The sequence below is a fragment of the Sturnira hondurensis genome, unplaced genomic scaffold (genome assembly GCF_014824575.4).
Source record: "Sturnira hondurensis isolate 20B ecotype Veracruz unplaced genomic scaffold, ASM1482457v3 Scaffold0006213, whole genome shotgun sequence".
Classification (NCBI taxonomy): domain Eukaryota; kingdom Metazoa; phylum Chordata; class Mammalia; order Chiroptera; family Phyllostomidae; genus Sturnira; species Sturnira hondurensis.
In genome coordinates this window covers 2,632,668-2,653,706 of record NW_028078844.1, presented here as the reverse complement: position 1 = coordinate 2,653,706, position 21,039 = coordinate 2,632,668, and the positions used below count along the sequence as shown (strand labels likewise).

The following is a 21,039-nucleotide window of genomic DNA, read 5'->3' as shown; positions in this document are numbered from 1 at the left end:
TTGTATGCCTGCAACTGGAGACCTGGCCCACAACCCAGGCATATGCCCTGACAGAGAATAGAGCTGTCAACCCTTTGGTTTGCATGCCTGTGTTCAATCCACTGACCAACATCAGCAGGGATAAATAAAAATTTTGAGAACTCTTGCCAAGGAGCCTTCCAGAGATGTTGTATAGGGATGCCTTCTCTCTTTTGTGTAACAATGCACATGCCCTTACAAATAATGGGCAATATGAAACTTTAACCATTATCAGCATAATAAATAAAAGCAGTCTGTTGTCTTTATATTTATTAATGAGTTGAATATATTTCCATGTTTACTGGACATCTGTACTTTTTATTGTTCTTTTTAGAGAGGAAGGGAGGGAGAGAGAGGGAGAAAGAGCAGTGTGAAAAAGAAACATTGATTGGCTATCTCCAATACGTGCAACCTAGTATTTCCCATGAGTGGGAATCAAGCCCACAACCCTTTGGTATACTGGATGATGCTCCAACCAACTGAGCTACCTGGCCAGGGCTGGAGATTTGTACTTTTTATGGAGATCAATATGATACAAATGAAACAATACTGAATACTCTTTAAAATAACTCATTCAGGCCTGGATGGTGTAGCTCAGTGGACTGAGCGCTGGCCTGCGAACCAGAGTATCGCGGTTTGATTCCCAGTCAGGGCACATGCCTGGGTTGCAAGCTAGTTCCCAGCAGGGGACCCATGACAGGCAACCATACACTGATATTTCTCTCCTTCTCTCCTTCCTTTCCCCTCTAAAGATAAATAAGAAAATCTTTCAAAAAAATAATAACTCATTCAAAGCTGGTGTGCAACCATGGGGTAAAGACTGTCTCCTACCCATGAACAGTCAGTAGAAGTGCTGAGATTTCTCATGCTTACAAGCTACTGGGGTAAAACACCATTACCACCACATTTCCTGTAAGTTACTGCAAACAGAGTAGGTTGAATACTTCTCACTGGAGCTGGAGTAAGCCAGAGGGCAAGGTAGCCAGATAAAAAGAATGTGTTTTCCAACTGCATCAATTTTACATGAAGACTTAAAGAGATTTTTTTAACCGTAATCTGAAGGCATTTTATTTTCATTGCATTTTTAGAGAAAGGGAGAGAGGACTGGATAAAGAGAAAAATCGATGAAAGAGAGCTTAGATTGGTTGCCTGCAGTATGAGCCAGAGAAGGGATCAAACCCACAAACTAGATTATGCGCCTGGACTGGGAGTCAAACCTGCAACCCTTTGATTATGGGACAACGCTCCAACCGACTGAACCAACACTGACCACAGTGAAGATTTAAGATATTAAAAAAAAAAAAAAGACCAGGAACATATTACGGAAAAAGCAAATCAGAATGTTTTCAGCTAAAATATTAGATTTCAAAGAAGTTTCAGTATTCTACCTACAGATATTTATTTACTCTCTTTTATAGTTGAAGATTTAAAATTTCAATGTCAGTTATCTACGTATCATTCTGCAATGCTGTATTCTTCAATGTCGGTGAAACATACATTTAAATCACATACGACAAGAAATTCATATAGAAAAACAGGTAAAGTGGAACTCTGATAAGGTGATAAAAATTTGGATTTTTTTAAAACAAAAATGGCCATGAAATTTAGAAAAATGTTTTGTTTAAAGTAAAAGAACCAGTTAACTTTGGATTACGAGGCTATAAAAAGAACATCAATAATTCTGATGTATGATTTAGGAGAAAGTTAGAAGCTTGACCTGATATTTCTATCTCCAATAACTTAAAAATTTACAGTACTGTAAATAATGTTAAGTAAACACTAATCGAACTATGAAACAGTGCACCATACCTCCTTTTATAAAAGTTATTGTTGAAGAAACATTTTTCTAGTGAATTTCAATTCATTCTAAACTTTAACAATTAGGACCAAAAGAATCCTGAAATATTTGTTCCATAGGTACTTGCAAATCAACCTTGTAAATATTTTTTTTTATATCAAGGCATACTTTATACAAAATAAAATGCACAGAAGCTAAGTCCACAGGTTCAACAAGCTTTAACAACTGTATGGACAGTATAATTATCACCCCAATCAAAATGAAAACATATAACGTTTCCATTACCCAACAATTTACACCCCCCTCAACACAATTCCCCTTCCTAGAGAATTCCTCCCCTTGGCAAATCACTCACCTTATCCTCACCTATGCAACAATTTCCTTCAGCATACATTACTGTTGCCTGTTTTAGAACTTTCTATTAATGGAGCCATACAAAATGCATTCCATTATGTCTATCTTCTCTCTAGATAACTTTGAGATTCTTCCATGTTGTTATGTATATTACTAACTCATTCTTTTGTATTGTTCAATAGCATTCTTTTTTTTTTGACCATGTCAAAATTTGTTTATTGCTTTTTGTTGAAGGACATTTGGTTTGTTTTCATGCTTGTCTATTATGGATAAAGCTGCTATGAACATTCTTGTATAAGTCTTTTTGTGAACATAGCTATTTCTTTGGGTAAAAACCTAGTATAATTAATTGCTAGGTCATAAGATAGGTATATAGGTGTATATATGACTTTGTATGAAACTATGTTAGTTTTCCAAACTGGCTATATTATTTTACATCCTTCCCCAGCAATTTTTCATAGATCCAGGTGTTTCATATGCTTTCTGATATTTGGTCATGTCATATTTTTTACTCTAGCCACTCTAAGTGTGAAATGACATCTTATTTTATTCTTCATTTCCCAAGTGACAATGCAGAGTATCTTCCTATGGTCTTATCAGTAATTCCCGTATATTCCTTTGTTTGTTCCAGCCTGTCACCCCCGACCCCTTTGAAAATGGGATGGTTTAGCCTTTTATTATTGATTTGTAGAAGCTCTTTATATCCTGTGGATACAGGTTCCTTGCCAGATATATGTATTATATTTTCTCCAAGTTGGTAGTTTGCCTTTTTTCTTTATAATACTTTTAACAGGCAAGTATTTTAAATTTCAAGGAAGCCTTTTAAAATTATTATTATAGTTAGTGATTTGTAAGCCTAAGAAATCTTGCTTACCCCAAGGTCACAAAGACTTGCAAATACTATAAACAACCAATAGCAGAGGGCTGTATCATCATTTTAATATAACCACTCACAGTACCTAACAGAGTGCCTTGTTTACAGGAACCACCTGCATTTTGATATGTTTGTGTAGAAAATAAATGCAAGGACTTTAAGACTATAAAATTTAAACCAGGCAACATGTTTTTGTTAAACATTAGGAAAGAAGAGGCTAAATGCAGTATTGGTAGATAATCTGTATGGAGAAGATGCTGTGACTGACTGAACGTGTTAAAAGTGGTTTGTAAAGTTTCCTGGTACTACTGACATTTTGGCCAAATAATTCTTTGCTATGGGCTATTTTATGCATTGAAAGATATTTAACGGGTAGAGGTCCCCGACCTCTACCCACTAGAAGCCAATAGTGGAGGATGGTCAATATACGTAAAATATTCAAGGTAACAAAGTTACTGGAGAAAATGAAAAATGTGTCTTTTATTTATGGAAAGAACTAAACAGACTTTTTGGACAACCCAGTATCTTTAACATTATCATTTCATTAGTTTTTAAAATTCTTACACAGTTTATAGCAATACAGAGGAAACTATTTACTATATACTGTATGGTACTGCTGCTTATTGCATATAACATACACCCACTAATGACTCTTTAAGTATTAAAATACTTAGAAATGCATGACTGATTGTTGTATGGATACAGGGAAGGTATTTTACTGATATCTGAAAGAGTTGGTTGAAGTTATAAGAAGGGTTAGGAATGTCTTATAAGTTTTACCATTTAAATAAGGCAATTTTAATATATATAAATCAAATCAAGCTATATGCCTTAAACATATACAGTGATATATGTCAATCATTTCTCAATAAAACTGGAAAAAAGTACTCATGTGACACTTAACAATGGGACATATTCTGGGAAAATGCATCATCAGTCACTTTTGTTTCTGTATGAACCTAATAGTATGTTTTAAACAAGTCGAGATGATAGAGTCTACTACACACATACACTATGTGTTATAGCTTAGTGCTTCTAGGCTAGAAACCTGTTATAGCCTGTTATACTAAAAACTATAGGGAATTTTAACACAATGATAAGTATTTGCATATCTAAACACACAAAAATGTACTGTATGAACACATTAAAAGGTAAAAAATGGTAGATCTATATATAGCACTCAGTCTGAATGAAGCTTGCAGGACTGAAGTTGCTCTGGATGAATCAGCGACTGGTGAGTGAACGTAAAGTCCTAGGACATGACTGTACACTGCTGCAGACCCTATACACACTGTCCCACAGCCTCTTCCTGTGCTTCCTTCCAACAGGGTCAGCAACAGAACATCAAAGTTGTCAACATTGCTCGGCTCCATGCAGAGGGATGCGGGCTAGACTGACAGGAAATATGGAGGAGATACTGGCTGGGTAAAGCAAAAATCAATATAAAAGTGACTACCAGGAGGAAATGAAAGGTGACCTGAGAATCAGTAAGAATAATAAATCAAGATAGAGAGATAAAGAACCATAGGGACATAGGCAGGATGATGTAATTTTGGCTACTGAATGTTGGACCAGTAGTTAGATTAAGAAACACTGTGGTAGTCATAAAAAATCAGGGTATTTGACAGGGAGATTGTATAGTACTGAGGACTCAATATCTTGACTCTGCAAATTTGTTTTTGGTTCTACTGACCCTATCTGTCTGACACAGAGGAGTCTCTGTGGCATTGAATTTATGGAAGAAATAAAACTTATCTACTCTTTACCGCATTACAATCTGAAAATATTCCCAAAGTATAAGAACAGGCTGGTTCCACACTATCACAGAAAGCTTTTATGAAAGTGGCAGTGACACTCAATACCTTTTAATGTAGCTCCTGTGGACCTGTGTGCTTATAGAGGACCTTAGGTCCTCAATGAAGATCGTGTAACAAATGTACTCTTAACACCATCAGGCTAGATCTGGGAGAGCTGTAGCGACCCTCTGAATACATAATGCTGAGGACAGGCTCCTCTGCGCTGAATCAGGCAGTGACTGACTGGATGAAACCCCAAAATTGAGGTGTGTTGGATGCAAGGGAACCTACTGCCAAGCTCCACAGATACTCCTTCTGTCAGAAAAAAGATTCCTTCTGAACCACATTTCCTTCCATTTCTTACAGAACAATCACCTCCATTAGTAATCTTATTATGGAACACCTTTCTGTATCAGATCCTGATCCATCACTGACCAAAAAATCATTATGTAGCACATGACTATTATGCAGTTTTGACTGATTATTTGAAAATGTACAAACACATTTTTAGGAACAGATTATATTCATGTAATAAAGTAAGTCTGTATCTTAAACAATTATTTTAAATAATTTTATGTATCTAATCAGTTGGCAATGGTTTTGGAATGAAACTGAAATACCATCATTTTAAACTATGTACTACATAGTTATGTAGTACACAGTATACATAACTGTGCATGTGTAGTACACAGCCACTGTCACCCATACCTGAAGTCCCAGAAGTTCATCAATTGAAGTCTCTGGTTCAGTAGGGTTACTATCTGTTTGCTTAGGTGCTTGAGCAATATTATTGTCACTATAATATAGAAAGAAAAAATTATTTTTTATTTTTTAGAGACAGGGGATGATAAACATCAATCAATTGCCTTTTGCACATGCCCCACCTGGGGACCAGGCCCACAACCCAGGCAAGTGCCCTGACTAGGAGTTGAACCAGCGACCCTTTGCTTTGTGGGACACAGCTCAACTAATAGCCATGCTGGTCAGGGCAGAAAGGAAAAATTTTGACAAACTTTTCAATTAGGCAAAAACAATCAGGCATTTTAAATACACATAGCTTACCTAGTCAAAAATTTATTAATGTTCTCGGCAAGCTTTTCTTGAAGAGATTTGTTGCTTAATATTTTTTCTCGTGCATTTTCAATAACCATTTGCTGGAAAATAAAGTCAGTATCAGCAAAAGAACAGACTATTATGTTATTTATTAAAAAAAAACAAAAAAAAACAATTAATGGAAGCTGGGTACCTTTAACAAATCTAGGTGGAAACTTAAAAACTTATGGTGGTTCCCTCCATATTAACATTTGAATACTACATTTTACAACTTGCAAGTGTTCACAGGTCCTTCACCAACAGTTACTCCAGTGATTACATAACATAGTTAAAAAGTATTTACCCTTTCATAGGTTTTTAATAATCTGACTCCAGTAAAATACCCAACTGCATTACATAATTCAAAAATATTGTACTACTGTTTCCTAAACATACAGCTTTTTCTTAGTGCATTCACGCTTGCTATCTATTCTGAATGAACTGCCTCATACTGTTAAACTTTGCCACCCTCCACACAAAGCAATTCCAATACACAGTCTTTGTATATATCGGTATCTTAAAACTCAGGAATATCTTAGGTTGCAAAGTTTAGAAAGGTCACTTACTTTTTCCACTGCAAATGCATTTGGATCCTGGAAATTCCGTATTGTTGACTGAGGACCAGACAAAGTGGTATTTTTCCTTTGAGATTCACTGAAACACATTTTAAAAGATTTTCTTTTTAAGTAGTATGGTTAATAGATTCAATGATAATTATACACACCGACAAAATATGTACATTATAAATACAGATCTGTATCTTAAGATCATGGTAGAACAGATATTTTCTCAAATTTTGGCACGAACAAAGGGCAATAGAGTAGAAAAGTATTCCTAGACTTACATTTTTAAAAAATTAATGTCAACTCCATCTTTACCATTTAATAGCTATGTGGTCTGTAGCAAGAAGCCTCTGATTCACTTTATACTGGTGTGAGACCAACTGCATTATAGGGCTTATGAAAAAATTAAACGATATAAAGTATATGAAAGATGTTATAAATAAGTCAAGGTTCCTATAAATATTTATATTATTAGATCTGATTTATTATTTTACATGGCTAGGTGAGAAAGGCTGCCATAAAGAAGGCTGAGGTTAGCTTTGATTGAGAGAAAACCAACAGTAAAAATTCCAACAAAAACATGGATGCCATGGCAGTTGAGAAACTGGGAATAAACCAACTTTAAATTAATGCCCCTTGTTCTGAATATCCTTCAGAAAAAGAAACATGGGTTGAGTGCAACAGAAAGTACTCTTCTCAGACTGAACCTGAAAAGATCGCTATCCATTGATTTAGAACTTTAAATGTTTATATATCCTAAAATATGCCAATATTACTTACATTCACTGAAAAACATTTCACAAAACCTGACATAACATCAATTTTGATGTATTTTTCTGTATTACTACAGAAAAAACATTTTCAATATAAGTGACATACCATTGAGTATAAGATGCCACCTGATTTCAAGGAGGTTATAATGTGGAAAAAATGTTTTGGAATAGATACACAGTGAATAGTTCCAAGAACTTAATCCAACCTTGTTATTTTATTCATAATGTAAATACCCTGGTGCAAATCCTTTTTCTTTTTAAAGGTTACTGGAAACCTGCCTTTTTAAAGAGCCTCTACTGAAAACAAAGATAAGATGGCGACTTCGGCAGATCTGGCTTGCGTATTTGCACAACCAAATCAAAATTACACTGGAAACATACAGAAACTAGGAGGCTTCAGCCCAAGTTGGAGGTAGAGGTAGATACACTTCACTTCCTCACAAAAATGAAATGATAACAAACAAATTAAAAACAGACAACAACCAGAACAGTCAGAAAATCCAACTGTCTGGAAGTCTAATAAACAAGGAGTTAAAGAAGGAACATTCATCTAGGCTGGTACAAGGGGCAGAGGTGGGCCATGGGGGTGGAGAGAGGATGCAAGGCAAGGCAAGGCAGGCACTGGTGGGTGGACTAGGCAGGTGAGGCAGTAGCTGGCAGACAGGGTGGTCCCACACTTGCGTGCAAATAAATTGGAAGGAAAAACTGGGGATCCAGGGAGACCGTGCAACCCAGGGTTCTAGCGTGGGAAAATAAAGACTCAAAACCTCTGGTTGTAGAAAACCTATGAGGATTAGAGTAGTAGGAGAAACTGCCTGTCTCAAAGGAGAGTCCATTGGAGGGGCCCACGAGGTCCTAGAACATACACAAACCCACCCACCCAGGAATAAGCACCAGGGCAGTACCTTAAAGGACCCAATTTACAGTGGGAAGCAGGGGAAGTGACTGAGAGCAGGATGAGAGCTGAACAAGGAAAACTGTTCCTTCTCTGAACCCTCCCACACATATAGCACTGTGGGTTGGCCCATCTGGGCAAATGATACCCAAGGCTCTACCACTTACAATGTAACAGGTATGCTGAGACAAAGATTATGGACCAAATAAAAGAATAGATAAAAACTCCAGAAAAAAACCTAAACAACGAGGAGAGAGCGAATCTGTCAGATGCAGAGTTCAAAACACTGGTAATCAGGATGCTCCTAGAAATGGTTGAGTATGGCTGTAAAATAGAGAAAAAAGTGAAGGCTATGTAAAATGAAAAACACAGGGAACCAAGAGTGAAGGGAAGGAATCTGGGACTCAAAAATTAAGAATGGAAGGAAAAAATAAACATACAATTGGAACAGAATGAAGAAACAAAAATTCAAAAAAATGAGGAGAGGCTTAGGAACCTCTGGGACAACTTTAAACATTCCAACATCCAAATCAGGGGTACCAGAAAGAGAAAAGGAAGAGCAAGATATTGAAAGGTTATTTGAACAAATACTGAAGGATAACTTCCCCTGTCTGGCTGAGGAAATAGACTTTCTGGAAGCCAGGAAGATCAGAGAGTCCCAAACAAGTTGGACCCAAACAGGAACACACCGAGACACATCATAATTAAATTACCCAAGGTCAAAGAGGAGAGAATCTTAGAAGCAGGAAAATAAAAGGAGACAGTTACCTACAAAGGAGTGCCCATAAGACTGTCTGCTGATTTCTCAAAAGATACTTTACAGGCAAGAAGGGGCTGGAAAGAAGTATTCAAGGTCATGAAAAGCAAGGACCTCCTTCCAAGATTACTCTATCCAGCAAAGCTATCACTTAAAATGGAAGGGCAAATAAAGGGATTCTGAGATAAAGTGAAGTTAAAGTTCATCATCACTAATCCCTTTTTATACGAAATGTTAAAGGGACTTACCTAAGAAAGAGAAGATCAAAAGTATGAATAGATAAATGAAAACAAACACAACTATCAACAACTGAACCTAAAAAAAACAACAAAAACAATCTAAGCAAACTATCAGAAAAGGAACAGAATCACAGGAATCAAGATCACATGGAGGGTTATCAGTGGGGAGGGGAAAGGGAAAAATGAGGGGAAAAGTACAGGGAATAACCAAAATTGGTAGGTACAAAACAGACCATGGGAGGTTAAGAATAGTTTGGGAAATGGAGAACCTGAGAACATACATATATGACCCATGGTCATGAACTAAGGGTGGAGGAGTGCTGGAGGGAGTTGGGGTGCTCAGTAGAGTGGGATAAAGAAAGAAAAAAAAGGGACAACTGTAATAGCATAAACAATACAATATACTTAAAAATTAAAACTAAAATTTACAACAACTGTCACAAAGGAACATCAGAAGCTGAGTTGAATGGAAGTCTAACAACTATGAAGTTGAGTCGAATGAAAGTCAGACAAGTACAGATTGAAGAAACCACATCCATCCATATTGGTAGAATGGGGTAGACATGGAATGGGCTGGTCCCAACACCAACATGGATAAAAATTTGGGAGGGATATCTTGGGAGCAAGGAGTCCCAGACCCAAACCTGGCCCCCCTGCTAAGGATTCCAGTGCCAGGAAGGTAAGTGCCCACAACTTCTGGCTGGGAAAACCAGCAGGGATTCAGTTGGTGGAGGAGGATGCTAGAGCCCTAAGCACTTTCTCTTGGGGAATTCAAACATGGACTCACCTACTCAGACCTCCTCCGTCTGAGTTCCAGCACCAGGGTGACAGTTTGAAGGGCACCCATCGTATAGAGCAAGAGATTGAAATGTCTGGCGCTAGGGCAAACAAAAACCATTGTCCTTTGCTGAGCCCTCCCCCCATACAGACAGTAGGCCGGAGCCATATCTGAGACTCCATCAACCTGGCTAACACTGTGTGATCCAGCTTGGAGACCCACAGAGGCTCTACCCACCCAATTCAGGGACCTACCCAAGCTGCTTTTCCATAAGAATGGCAATCTTAGCTCCTAAATCCTATCAAACAAGCAACAGCCAGCTTGGTGTCACAGCTTGACTTCACCTGGGAATCTCCAAGCCCAGCAGAAGTAGCAGCCATCTCAGGTTGCTTTATAGCTCAGACAGTGTGCCCCAGGCAAAATACAGATGGGGGCTGACCTTGGCCTGCATCACCTGAGAAACACCAGGGTCAATGAACCCAGTGGACAGCTACAGACCACACAGAAGCACCACCACCCTGCCCCTGCATGGCTGATCCTCCATGGGCGGCTGAGGTTGGAGGTCAATGGTCAAAGCTAGTCCGGGCAGCTAACTGGCCTGGGTAAGTAACTCCCATTGATCTGCCAGCAGCAACCAAGGCTCAACTACAAGAGGAAGGTGTTACTCAGACCACACAATGGGTGCACCTCGAGTACCCAGCTTGGGGAATAGGGGAGGCTATGCCACTGGACCCTGCAGGACACCACTACATTAGGCCACACTACTAAGACATGGTGTCAAAGCAGCTCTATCTAATACATAAAAACAAAAACAAGGAGGCTGCCAAAATGAGGAGACAAAGAAACATGGCCAAACTGAAAGAACTGATAAAAATTCCAGAAAAAAGAGCTGAAGGAAATTGAGATAAGCAATCTATCACATGCAGAGTTCAAAACCTGTTTATAAGGATGCTCAAGGAATTTTGTGAGAACCTTAGCACCATACAAAAGACCCACTCAGAAATGAAGGATACACTAAATGAGAAAAAAGAACACTTTAATGGGAAACAATGGTAGACTGGATGAAACTGAGAACCAAATCAATGATCTGGAACATAATGAAGCAAAAAACCAAACATGTAGAAGAAGAAGAAGAAAAGAGAATCCAAAAGAAAGAGGACACCATAAGCATCCTCTGGGACAACTTCAAGAGGTCGAACATTCTCATCACAGGGATGCCAGAAAAAGAAAAAGAGCAAGAAATTGGAAATCTATCTGCAAAAACAGTGAAAGAAAACTTCCCTAACTTGAGGAAGGAAATAGACATGTAAATCCTAGAAGTTCAGAGCGTCCCAATTATGGGATTGATACAAAGAGGCCCACTCCAAGACACACCATTATTAAAAGGCTAAAGATTAAAGATAAAGACAGACTTTTAAAAGCAAAAGAAAAGAAGTCACTTACCAGCAGGTTGCCACATGGGAGGAGGTGTGGGGGGATGGGTGAATCAGTGAAGGCATTAATAAGTACAAATAGCTAGTACATACAATATAGCCATGGGGATGTAATGTATAGTACAGGAAATGGAGTAGTCAAAGAACTTACATTCATGACCCATGGACATGAACAATGGCTAGGGGACTGCCTGAGGGAGAAGGGGCACTGGGTGGAGGAGGTGAAAGGGGGGAAAGGAAAGGAAACCTGTAATAGCATAATCATTGAAATATAATTTTAAAAAGTCTCCAAAATAAACAAAAAACCCATTTACCTTTTGCGTCTACCAGGAGACATTAAATTGGCATGAGTTTTCTTCTCCTGAGCACCAGGAATGATACTTAAAGCCTCACCCGCTGTATTTCAAGAAAACAAAACAGTTAAGTCAAGGAAATGGAATAATTTTCTAAACATGAATGAAATAGATATTACTACAAAATTTTGTATGTAATTCAGTTAGCATAGCATACATTGAGAGTCTATTATATGCAAGATACTATAGAAGATATTAAGATGAGTAAAATATAGTACTTGTGACTTAAGGTTTTGCCACAAAAGAAAATCTGCAGTATGGTCTCAAGAAATAACACTGCAGAATAAAAGTATTCTAAAAAGTGTAAACTAAGTATATATTATAGTGTATATATATAAAGAATTTTTACCAAGAGGTATAAAAGAGGTTGAAGAAAAGATGGAAATGAGGGGAATGTAATGGATGGCAATAAATTTTAGCTGCACAGAAGAAAAAGACGACTGGTCTAGAAACAAACATGTGGCACCACTTTTTCCCCCGATGAGTGTTATTTTTTTAAATATATTTTATTGATTATGCCATTACAGTTGTTCTATTCCCCTCCACCCTATACACACTCCCCCCCCACCATTCCCCCCCTTTAGTTTATGTCCAGGTGTCATAAATTCTTTAGCTTCTACATTTCCCACACTGCTCTTGCCCTCCCGTCTATTTTCTACCTACTGTCTATGCTATTTTCTGTCCCTTCTCCCCACTTCCCCTCCTCCCACTCCCCTGTTGCTAACCCTCCATGTGATCTCCATTTCTATGTTTCCACTCCTGATCTAGCTGTCCTCTTAGTTTGCCTTTGTTTTAGGTGTGGTTATTAATAACTGTGAGTTTGCTGTCCTTTCACTGTTCATACTTTTTATCTTCTTTTTCTTAGATAAGTCCCTTTAACATTTCATATAATAAGGGCTTGGTGATGATGAACTCCTTTAACTTCACCTTATGTGGGAAGCACTTTATCTGCCCTTCCATTCTAAATGAAAGCTTTGCTGGATAGAGCAATCTTGCCTGTAGGTCTTTGGATTTGATGACTTGGCATACTTCTTTCCAGCCCCTTCTTGCCTGTAAGGTCTCTTTTGAGGAATCAGCTGACAGTCTGGTGGGAATTCGTTTGTAGGTGACTGTCCCCTTGTCTCCTGCTGCTTCTAGGATTGTCTCCTGCATTTTAATCTTGGCTAATGTAATTATGATGTGCCTTGGTGTGTTCCTTCTTGGGTCCAACTTCTTTGGGACTCTCTGAGCTTCCTGGATTTCCTGAAAGTCTATTTCCTTTGCCAGATTGGGAAAGTTCTCCTTTATTATTTCTTCAAATAAGTTTTCCACTTGTTGCTCTTCCTCTTCTGGTGCCCCTATAATTCGGATGTTGGAACATTTAAAGATGTTCTGGAGGTTCCCAAGCCCCTCCTCATTTTTTTTTGAATTCTCATTTCTTCATTCCTTTCTGTTTGGTTGTTTCTTTCTTCCTTCTGGTCCACTCCCTTGATTTGAGCCCCAGTTTCCTTTCCACCACTTTGGTTTCCTGTGCATTTCCCTTCATTTCACTTAGTTTAGCCTTCATATGTTCCTCTAATTTGTGGCTAAAGTCAACCAGTTCTGTGAGCATCTTGGTCACCAGTGTTTTGAACTGTGCACCTGATAGGTTGGCTATCTCTTGGTCGTTTAGAAGTATTGGCTCTGGGGCTTTGAGCTGTTCTTCTTGAGCCATAATGTTTTGGTCTGTTCTCACCTGTTACGTATGAGGGGCAGAGCCTTAGGTGCTCACCAGGGTGGGGTGACTCAGTTGCTGGGTTGTGATGCTGTATTTGAGGGCGGGGTCAGACAGGGGCAATGGCGTTTGTTCCAAACTCTCTTGGATTTTGGTCCCCTCTGCTGCTTCCTGCAAGCACACTGGGTCCCCCTGGTGCTGGCTTCCTGGTGTGTGGGCCTATGCACCCTCCAGGACCCTGTGGGTCTCTTCAACAAACTCTCTGTGAGCCTGGGAGCTTTTCCCGGCACCTTGACCCCCCCCAAATTTTCCAATTGGTGCTTTTAGGCTTTAATTCCTATTGCTGGGGCCCTAGCCTGCACTGTCTGTCTCACTGCTCGCTCCTTTACCTGGTTTATCTGTGCGCAAATGTGTGACTGCAGTCCATAGCTGCCTTGTGCCCTCACTGGGTCTGCCTGTTTCCACCCCAAGCCTGGGATCTGCCAACTGCCGCCTGCGCACCTGGGTGGGTCTGGATACTTTTTCCTGCATGACCCGCTCTGCAAGCCGCTGACTCTGCCCCTCTTACCGGTCTGGCTGAATGGTTCATTGTTGTCGAACTTCCGTGCATTTCAATTTTATGTGTTTTGGTTGCGTTTCTGTTACTAAAACTTTGTTGTCTTTAAACTTAGTTGTGCAAGGAGGCACAGTGTTTCCACCTATGTCTCCATCTTGGCCAGAAGTCATCTGACACCACAATTCCAACCCCAACTGCTATTATTAACTAGCTTTTGGCCCCTTAATATTAAGTGTTTTCAAAAGTTTCAAGTATATAACAAACAAAATGTACCTAGATGATTTCCAAGTTTATCCCTTGGTGTAGTCTAATATTGAGCTAGGAGTATAAGGGGTTCTGAACACATAGAGAGGGAGGTGGACTGGAAAATAGTGCTCATTCCAGGAGGGCAGGCCAGCATAAACAAAAATAAGGACACGATGAAATGTACTGTGTATTTTTTTTAAAAATCAAATAGAACGATACCTTTTCTATTAATGAGATAACTGCGATATGACAGAAGGTTCAAGGCTGGACTTCAGTTAGAACAGAAACAAAGATCCAAGATTAAAATGTCTCATAAATTTAATAATACAGCTTTTTCTTTGTTTTCTTTCTTTTTTTTTTCAATGTATGGTTGTTTCTCGTGAGTCCCTTGTTGGGAACTGGCCTGCAACCCAGGCATGTGCCCTGAATGGGAATTGTACCGCGATCAAGTGGTTCACAGGCCCGCGCTCAATATACTGAGCTACACTAGCCAGGGCTTCCTTTCTTTTTTTAAAAAAAGATTTTATTCACTTATCTCTAGAGAAGAAAGACGGGAGAAACAATGACCAGCAGCCTTTAGTACACCCCCCAACCTGGCACTGAACCCCCAACCTACACATGTGCCCTGACCGGAAGTGAACCGGTGACCTTTCACCCCATGGCATGACACCCACCCAACTGAACCACACCAGCCAGGGCAATTATATTTCTTTTTCATGACAAATCTACTGAAATGAAAGTCTTTCTAGACTTTTTTGCTGTAATTTTACATTATGACTATAAAGACAATACTATTAATGTGTCACCTCATTTATAAAATTGGATTGAAAACAAAATATTTATGAGAGTAAAATTTAAACTTACTGGTCGCAGTGTCTTGTGATTGTGCATGGTTAACCACTACAAAATTGGACCTCAAAGGAACTGATGTTTGGCCAGTTGGTCGAATAACTTGCGTAACTGTCAAAGGAGCAGTAGTAAATTGTCCAGAAAGATACGGTAAAGTAAGCAGTTCTGAACTGACAGGAGCTACTTGAGATGCAAGCCTTCTCTGCCTTTTGATTTCTGCAATTCCACTTCTTGTTCGGGCTGAAACACAGGAGAATTAAAAAAAGTAACTCAATGTCAGAGAAGTTTGGGAGTTTTAAAAAGTCTAAATAATACATACCCTACTACTTAACATATAAATCTACAGACTAAAACATAGACCTTATGAATATCAACTAAGTTTATGAGATGTCATAAGAAACAAACTAAAATGAGTAAACTATAAATCTAAGAGCGTATTTCTTCTGTAATAATTCACACTGATGACAACTTCTGAAAAATGAAAAACAAACTTATGGAATGAGAACAAAAAGATATAAATACATAAAAGCTAATGAGGAAAACAGGAATATTTAAATAAATAAAAATATTTCCTGTTATGATAACTACACTTAAAAAAGCAGTAGTCTGAACAAAATATATACTTGGCCCACATGTACTTTCAGAAGTAATTCCAAACACTATTTAATTTAAAGTTTAATACCAACCTCTCTGATTGGCAGCAAACCCTGGGGAACTTTGCATGCTCCTAACAAATAAAAGAAAGCAGTTAAACATTAAAAAACTTCAGTTGTCAAGAGATACTCTGATTTAGCTGCAGGCAAACATGAAGTCTAAGTTAGAAGGCAACAGGCCCTGGGCCCTGGCCAGTGTGGCTCAGCTGGGTGGAATGTCATTTCCTAACGTAACGGATGCAGGTTTGATCCCCAGTTTGGTGCCTATAGGAGGTAACCAGCCGATGTTTCTCTCTCCCTTTCTCTTTCTAAAAACAATAAAAAAATATCTTATGGTGAGGATTAAAAAGAAAGAAAGAAGCAATAGGTCCTGGCTGGGCAGCTCTGTTGGTTGGAGTATCGTCCCATACACCAAAAGATCACAGGCTTGATTCCCAGTCAGGGCACATACAGGAGATACTCAATTATGTTTCTCTCTCACATCAGTGTTTCTCTTTCTCTACCCTCCCTCAAAACAAACAAACAAACACCCCAATAATTACATTCTCTGCTGAGGATTAAAAAAAAAGGCAATAGATTTCTTTCAAACAGAAATACCAGGTACATTTCTTGGGGGTTGAGGGGGAAGAAAGAACCAAATTTATTTGCTTTAGAAGAAAAGTAATGGCATATAAATTCTCAAGCAAATAATTTTCATAATCAAGTTTCTACCTGATGCAATATGCATTAGACAGCCCTGACATCCTCTTAGGAATAAAATTCGACTTGACTTTAGGAGCCCCATATGTTTAAGAATTTTATAATTACCAATTACCTCTCATAACTACAGAGATGCCTTCCTGGAGAATTTCTGATTTCACATATCACCCCATATATAAATACTCCAGAATCCCAAAGTTGATTTGAAAGGAAGGACATCCTGCCTTTATCATATTTATGACTGTGAAATTATTTCACCCAACCTCCAAAGGAAAAAAGCAAAATGTAAGAAAATTTGCAATACAAGCTGACTCTCCTACTGTGGTTTGAAGTTACCCAATTGGTAAATAATCACAGACACTGTGCTAGATGTACTAGAAATCTATCAAGTCACTGCCAGTAAGAGCCACAAAACTTACTGAATCATTTTTAATAACAGAGAAACCATCTTTAGGAATACTGGGCTAAGAGCCTTCTTTCATATGTAACACTCTGTCAATATAATACTACCTCAATAACTCCTAAGTATTTAAGGGTATGAATCAAATTATGAATATTTTGGAAGATTACTGGCAAGGGGAGAAAGGACAAGAGTCAGAAAATGGAAGTAAAGGTAAGACTACCAAATAATGTATTACAGTTAGATACCAAGTGTTTGGAACTATTTTAAAGTTTAAACTGAGGATGGAAAATGAAGCCACTACTGAATTTAAGTCGGGTATTCACTTGTAGCTATAGGAGAAGGGTAAAAAAACTAAGGTTTTCATACCACACTCATATAAGAGATTTTTAACACCAATATCAATAAAAGATTCCAGAAGTATTATTACTCAAACCTGATGCTTTACAAGGGAAGAACTAATGAGGCATGGATTCCACGAATTAATTCTTTGCAAATGTAATGAAAATACAACTATATAAGGAAAATCACAGAGGACTGGAATTAGATTTGTATTCACACCAGACTGCTATTAGATTTGTATTCTGGACAGATATCTGCCTGTAAATTCCTATGGGAACTTGAAAATATCATTAAACTTCTCTAAGTCTCAATTTCTTCATTTCTAAGCACTTTATTATACCATGCAATTTATTTCAAATTATTTCAATCAAAGACAAAGAAATATTAATAACCTCTAGAGCAATTTCAAAGTTATTCTTGTATGTTTGCATCCCAAAATCATTATGTATACATTCTGATAAGCTTATTATATAAGCTTTTTATTACCTGATCTGAGAAAGCGTATGGTCTAACTTCTTCCACAGAGATGACATAATTGCTGGGACGTGATTTGATGTTTCTAAATAGTAACAGAAAAAGTTTCTTTAAAAACCCAGTTCGAAAAAATGTATCATTCAATTTGAATATATACAGAAAGTGAATGAGGAACTTTTCTCTCAAGCTGAGGACCTGATGCTGGAAACTGAAGCTATAACAAGATTGCTTTCTTTTCCTGAACCCATTGAATACCAGATATAATGTGAGTGAAAATGGATACTTGTGAAATCTGAGAATTTTTTAGATTAATTTTTGTATCTTCTTTGAATTAAAGACAAACTATTTCAAATCTCTGTTCTATTCCACAGTCTGTGACATGTGAAAGTCAAAGTAATTTGAGTTATAAGTAATCACAAACGGTATGCAAACTGGGAGTATGGAAATTAGGTTTTTTTAAATGCAATATTTTCATGTCCAAATCACTCTGCTTGCTCAGCAACTCTTTAAAAAAGTCTTACCAGTTACTGTGCTTAGAATTACAGGGAAAATTCCTGAGGACTAATTAGTCTTTTTTCCCCAGATGTGCTCTAAAGCCACATTGATGGAAAACTCAATAAGATGTTTAAAATCTTCACCACATATTTATAAAAATTCAAACCAGAGAAAGTTAACAACACAAAAGTGAGATATAAACCACTGTATTGCAATAGCATATTGTTTCTGATGTCACTACACACTAAATATTCATATAAGATGGCTGAGATACTTTGGGAAAGTAAATCTTCGGTAGAAAGATCATCTAACCTTTTTGAAGAGTTAGAAATGAAATTCAGGCCCAGAACTTCCAGGCTTATCACTTTCAGCAGTTTCTAGCTTTCTGACCTTGGAAAAGGCATCTGGCCCATCTAATCCTCAGTTTTCTGATAGTCAAAAATGGGTCAAAACAAGCAGTGTCTCTTACTGAATTATTTTAAGGGTTAAGACAAACCATATGAGAGCACCTAGCATATGCTGCATAGTCAGTATTCAATAAATGTCAAACTTACTTGTTATCATTTTACTTCCTTTTTGTTATCACTTTATGCAAATTAATTCTTTATTGCTAATTTTTTCATTAATGTTGTAAGCTACAGAGATAATAACTATTAAAGAATAAAGTAAACAATTCATTCCCCCTAAAACATTAATTTAGGAAAGAATTATTTTATATACTGATAAATATAAGCCAGGATTTTATGACTGTGCTGGTATTCAGATTTATACTAGAAACTTAAAATTAAGATACTAGTTTGAAATTTTATAATACATAATTTCTTCATCCAGAGTGATTTTATTCTCTGGCTTAAAAAAATTATTTTTAACATCCAGATTTGTTACTTATCACTCAATATAAACACATACTATTTAGTTAGATATTTGCCAATAAAATTTATGTCATAACTGAGACAAGTTCTCTTATGACTTTTATGAGGCATCACCAGCCTTTAAAAATTATTTGCAATTAAAACAATTAGATGGTATGTAAACATGAATTCTTACCTTTTGTTTTCATAGCTACATATTCATTCAAAATTGTTGTTAAGTTTTTTCCAAATAAAGACTGAAAGAAAAAGAATCAAGCATTACCAAAACCACTGAATATCATCAATACTATCCCACTGTGAAACATTTTACCATGTAAAGTAAAAGATCTGAATTACAGAATAGGTGATAAAGAAAGTGCACAAAGCAGGTTATCCAAAATGAAAATAGTCACTAAAGTTAGGGCAAAGAACCTTGTCTGTTTGAATAAAGACACTGTAACTGTGTTTCTTTGGCTAATAAGAGCCCCAAGGCATAAAAAGCAATTTCTAGCTGGGAAACAGAGATCGACTCCTACAACTATTGAAAAACAATAAGGACCCCTTTCTACCTAGCAAGCCTAGTGAACAAAGCAAAAAATTAAGTGTAAGAGATACCCTTCCCAAGGGTCAGTACTTTATCTTCACTTGGATCATTTCATAAACTCATCCTCCCTGCCCCTATTTCCACTGCTAGTAAAGGTCATGTAATAAAGTCTTCAGGGGAAGGCTTATTGAAGTCTGTTCTTAAAGCAGGGTCTACCCAGAAAGGTTGAGTAGCCGAGACACTGAGATATCACAATCTTTCCCTCGTGAACTTAACCTTACTTCTGCTGCTGTTGTCTGTGCAGACTGCCATGACTCGGGTGAATAGGTTGCTGTCTTATGACAGTCTGTAGTCTTGGGTGGACTGTCTGACCTGGTGTTGGTTGGGCTCCTTTCCTTTGTAAATTAAACCCCACTGGCTTGAGCCACCCCTATCCCTCTTGCCCAGGGTCCTCCTCAAACTATCTACAAGTTTTTTTGGCATGATTTCCATGTTGTTCTTCATATCTTGACTCCATGTAGAACACAGTCTGTCTCAAAGGAAACAGGCAGTTTTCGATTTTTACACAGAATATGGGAGAGAGGTGGGTGGAAATGGGAGGGAGGTGGAGAGGGATGGATGGGTGGGTGGGCTAGGATGGGAATAAAAGAAAACTGCACTTGAACAACAATCAAAATAAAATTAAAGAAAAATATGGGAGAGACGAGCAGGGGAGATCTAGCATGGCAAGGTCTTGGATGAATATTTAACAGCCCCCTTCTCAAACTTGTTGGTTTTTTTCCCTTGGGGCTTTCTCAGTGACTGACCCTCCTTCTATGGCATGGTCCTTACAATCACTCCTTACAATTGCCCTTACCCAGTTGTCCCCAAAACATCATGATTGTTAGCTGCTTTCTTCCTTGAGATAATTCCTGATGTTTCTTCCTTACTCCACTAGGGCCCTTTCTACAACCAGATCGTCCCATCAGAAGAACTTCCCAGTGATGTGAGATTCCTACACGACAGCAAGGGCAGTGTCTCTGAGATCTGGAGATATGTTTATTATGAGACAGCACAACATTCCCAAGGAATGACATTTGGCATTCAAGAGAGGTTCCTGGCTTTGGGTCCAAGATAATGAAGTAGGAAGAGCCCAAGTTCACCTACTTTCATTGACACCAAAACTACAACACGTGAATGAACAGCTATCTCTGAGAATGCCCAGAAAACTAGCACAAAAGATATTCTACAGCTACAAATATAAAGAAGCCTCACTGAAAGAGATGGGTAGGAGGGGCCAGAGACTCAGTCTATTCCCTGTGTGTGGTGACCCACAAGTGAGAAGGATATCACAAAAGCATCAAGTTGCCAGTGAAGAGCAAATGATCTGAGTCTCAGTCTGCGGGGGGCTGCACAGGGAAGAGGATAACATCTGGCTTTGAAAAGCAGCGGGGCTTACGTCTGGGAGAGTCAATGGGCTGTAGAAAAACCAGTGCAGAGGCAGCTACTTGAAAGCTACCCAGATGATATGTGAA

At 38.1% G+C, this 21,039-nt stretch overlaps 1 protein-coding gene across 2 annotated transcripts in view; it reads right to left on the bottom strand.

Moving 5' to 3' along the window:
* NPAT (nuclear protein, coactivator of histone transcription) overlaps positions 1–21,039 on the bottom strand; it is a 69,200-nt gene that overhangs the window by 17,391 nt on the left and 30,770 nt on the right. For both annotated transcript variants that reach the window (XM_037047711.1, XM_037047712.1), the window contains exons 3-10: positions 19,178–19,238; positions 17,648–17,720; positions 15,754–15,794; positions 15,083–15,307; positions 11,685–11,766; positions 6,499–6,586; positions 5,903–5,994; positions 5,549–5,636 (exon numbers count right to left, since the gene is read on the bottom strand). In XM_037047711.1, coding sequence (XP_036903606.1) covers positions 5,549–5,636; positions 5,903–5,994; positions 6,499–6,586; positions 11,685–11,766; positions 15,083–15,307; positions 15,754–15,794; positions 17,648–17,720; positions 19,178–19,238 — 750 coding nt within the window. The remainder of the gene's footprint in view (positions 1–5,548; positions 5,637–5,902; positions 5,995–6,498; positions 6,587–11,684; positions 11,767–15,082; positions 15,308–15,753; positions 15,795–17,647; positions 17,721–19,177; positions 19,239–21,039) is intronic.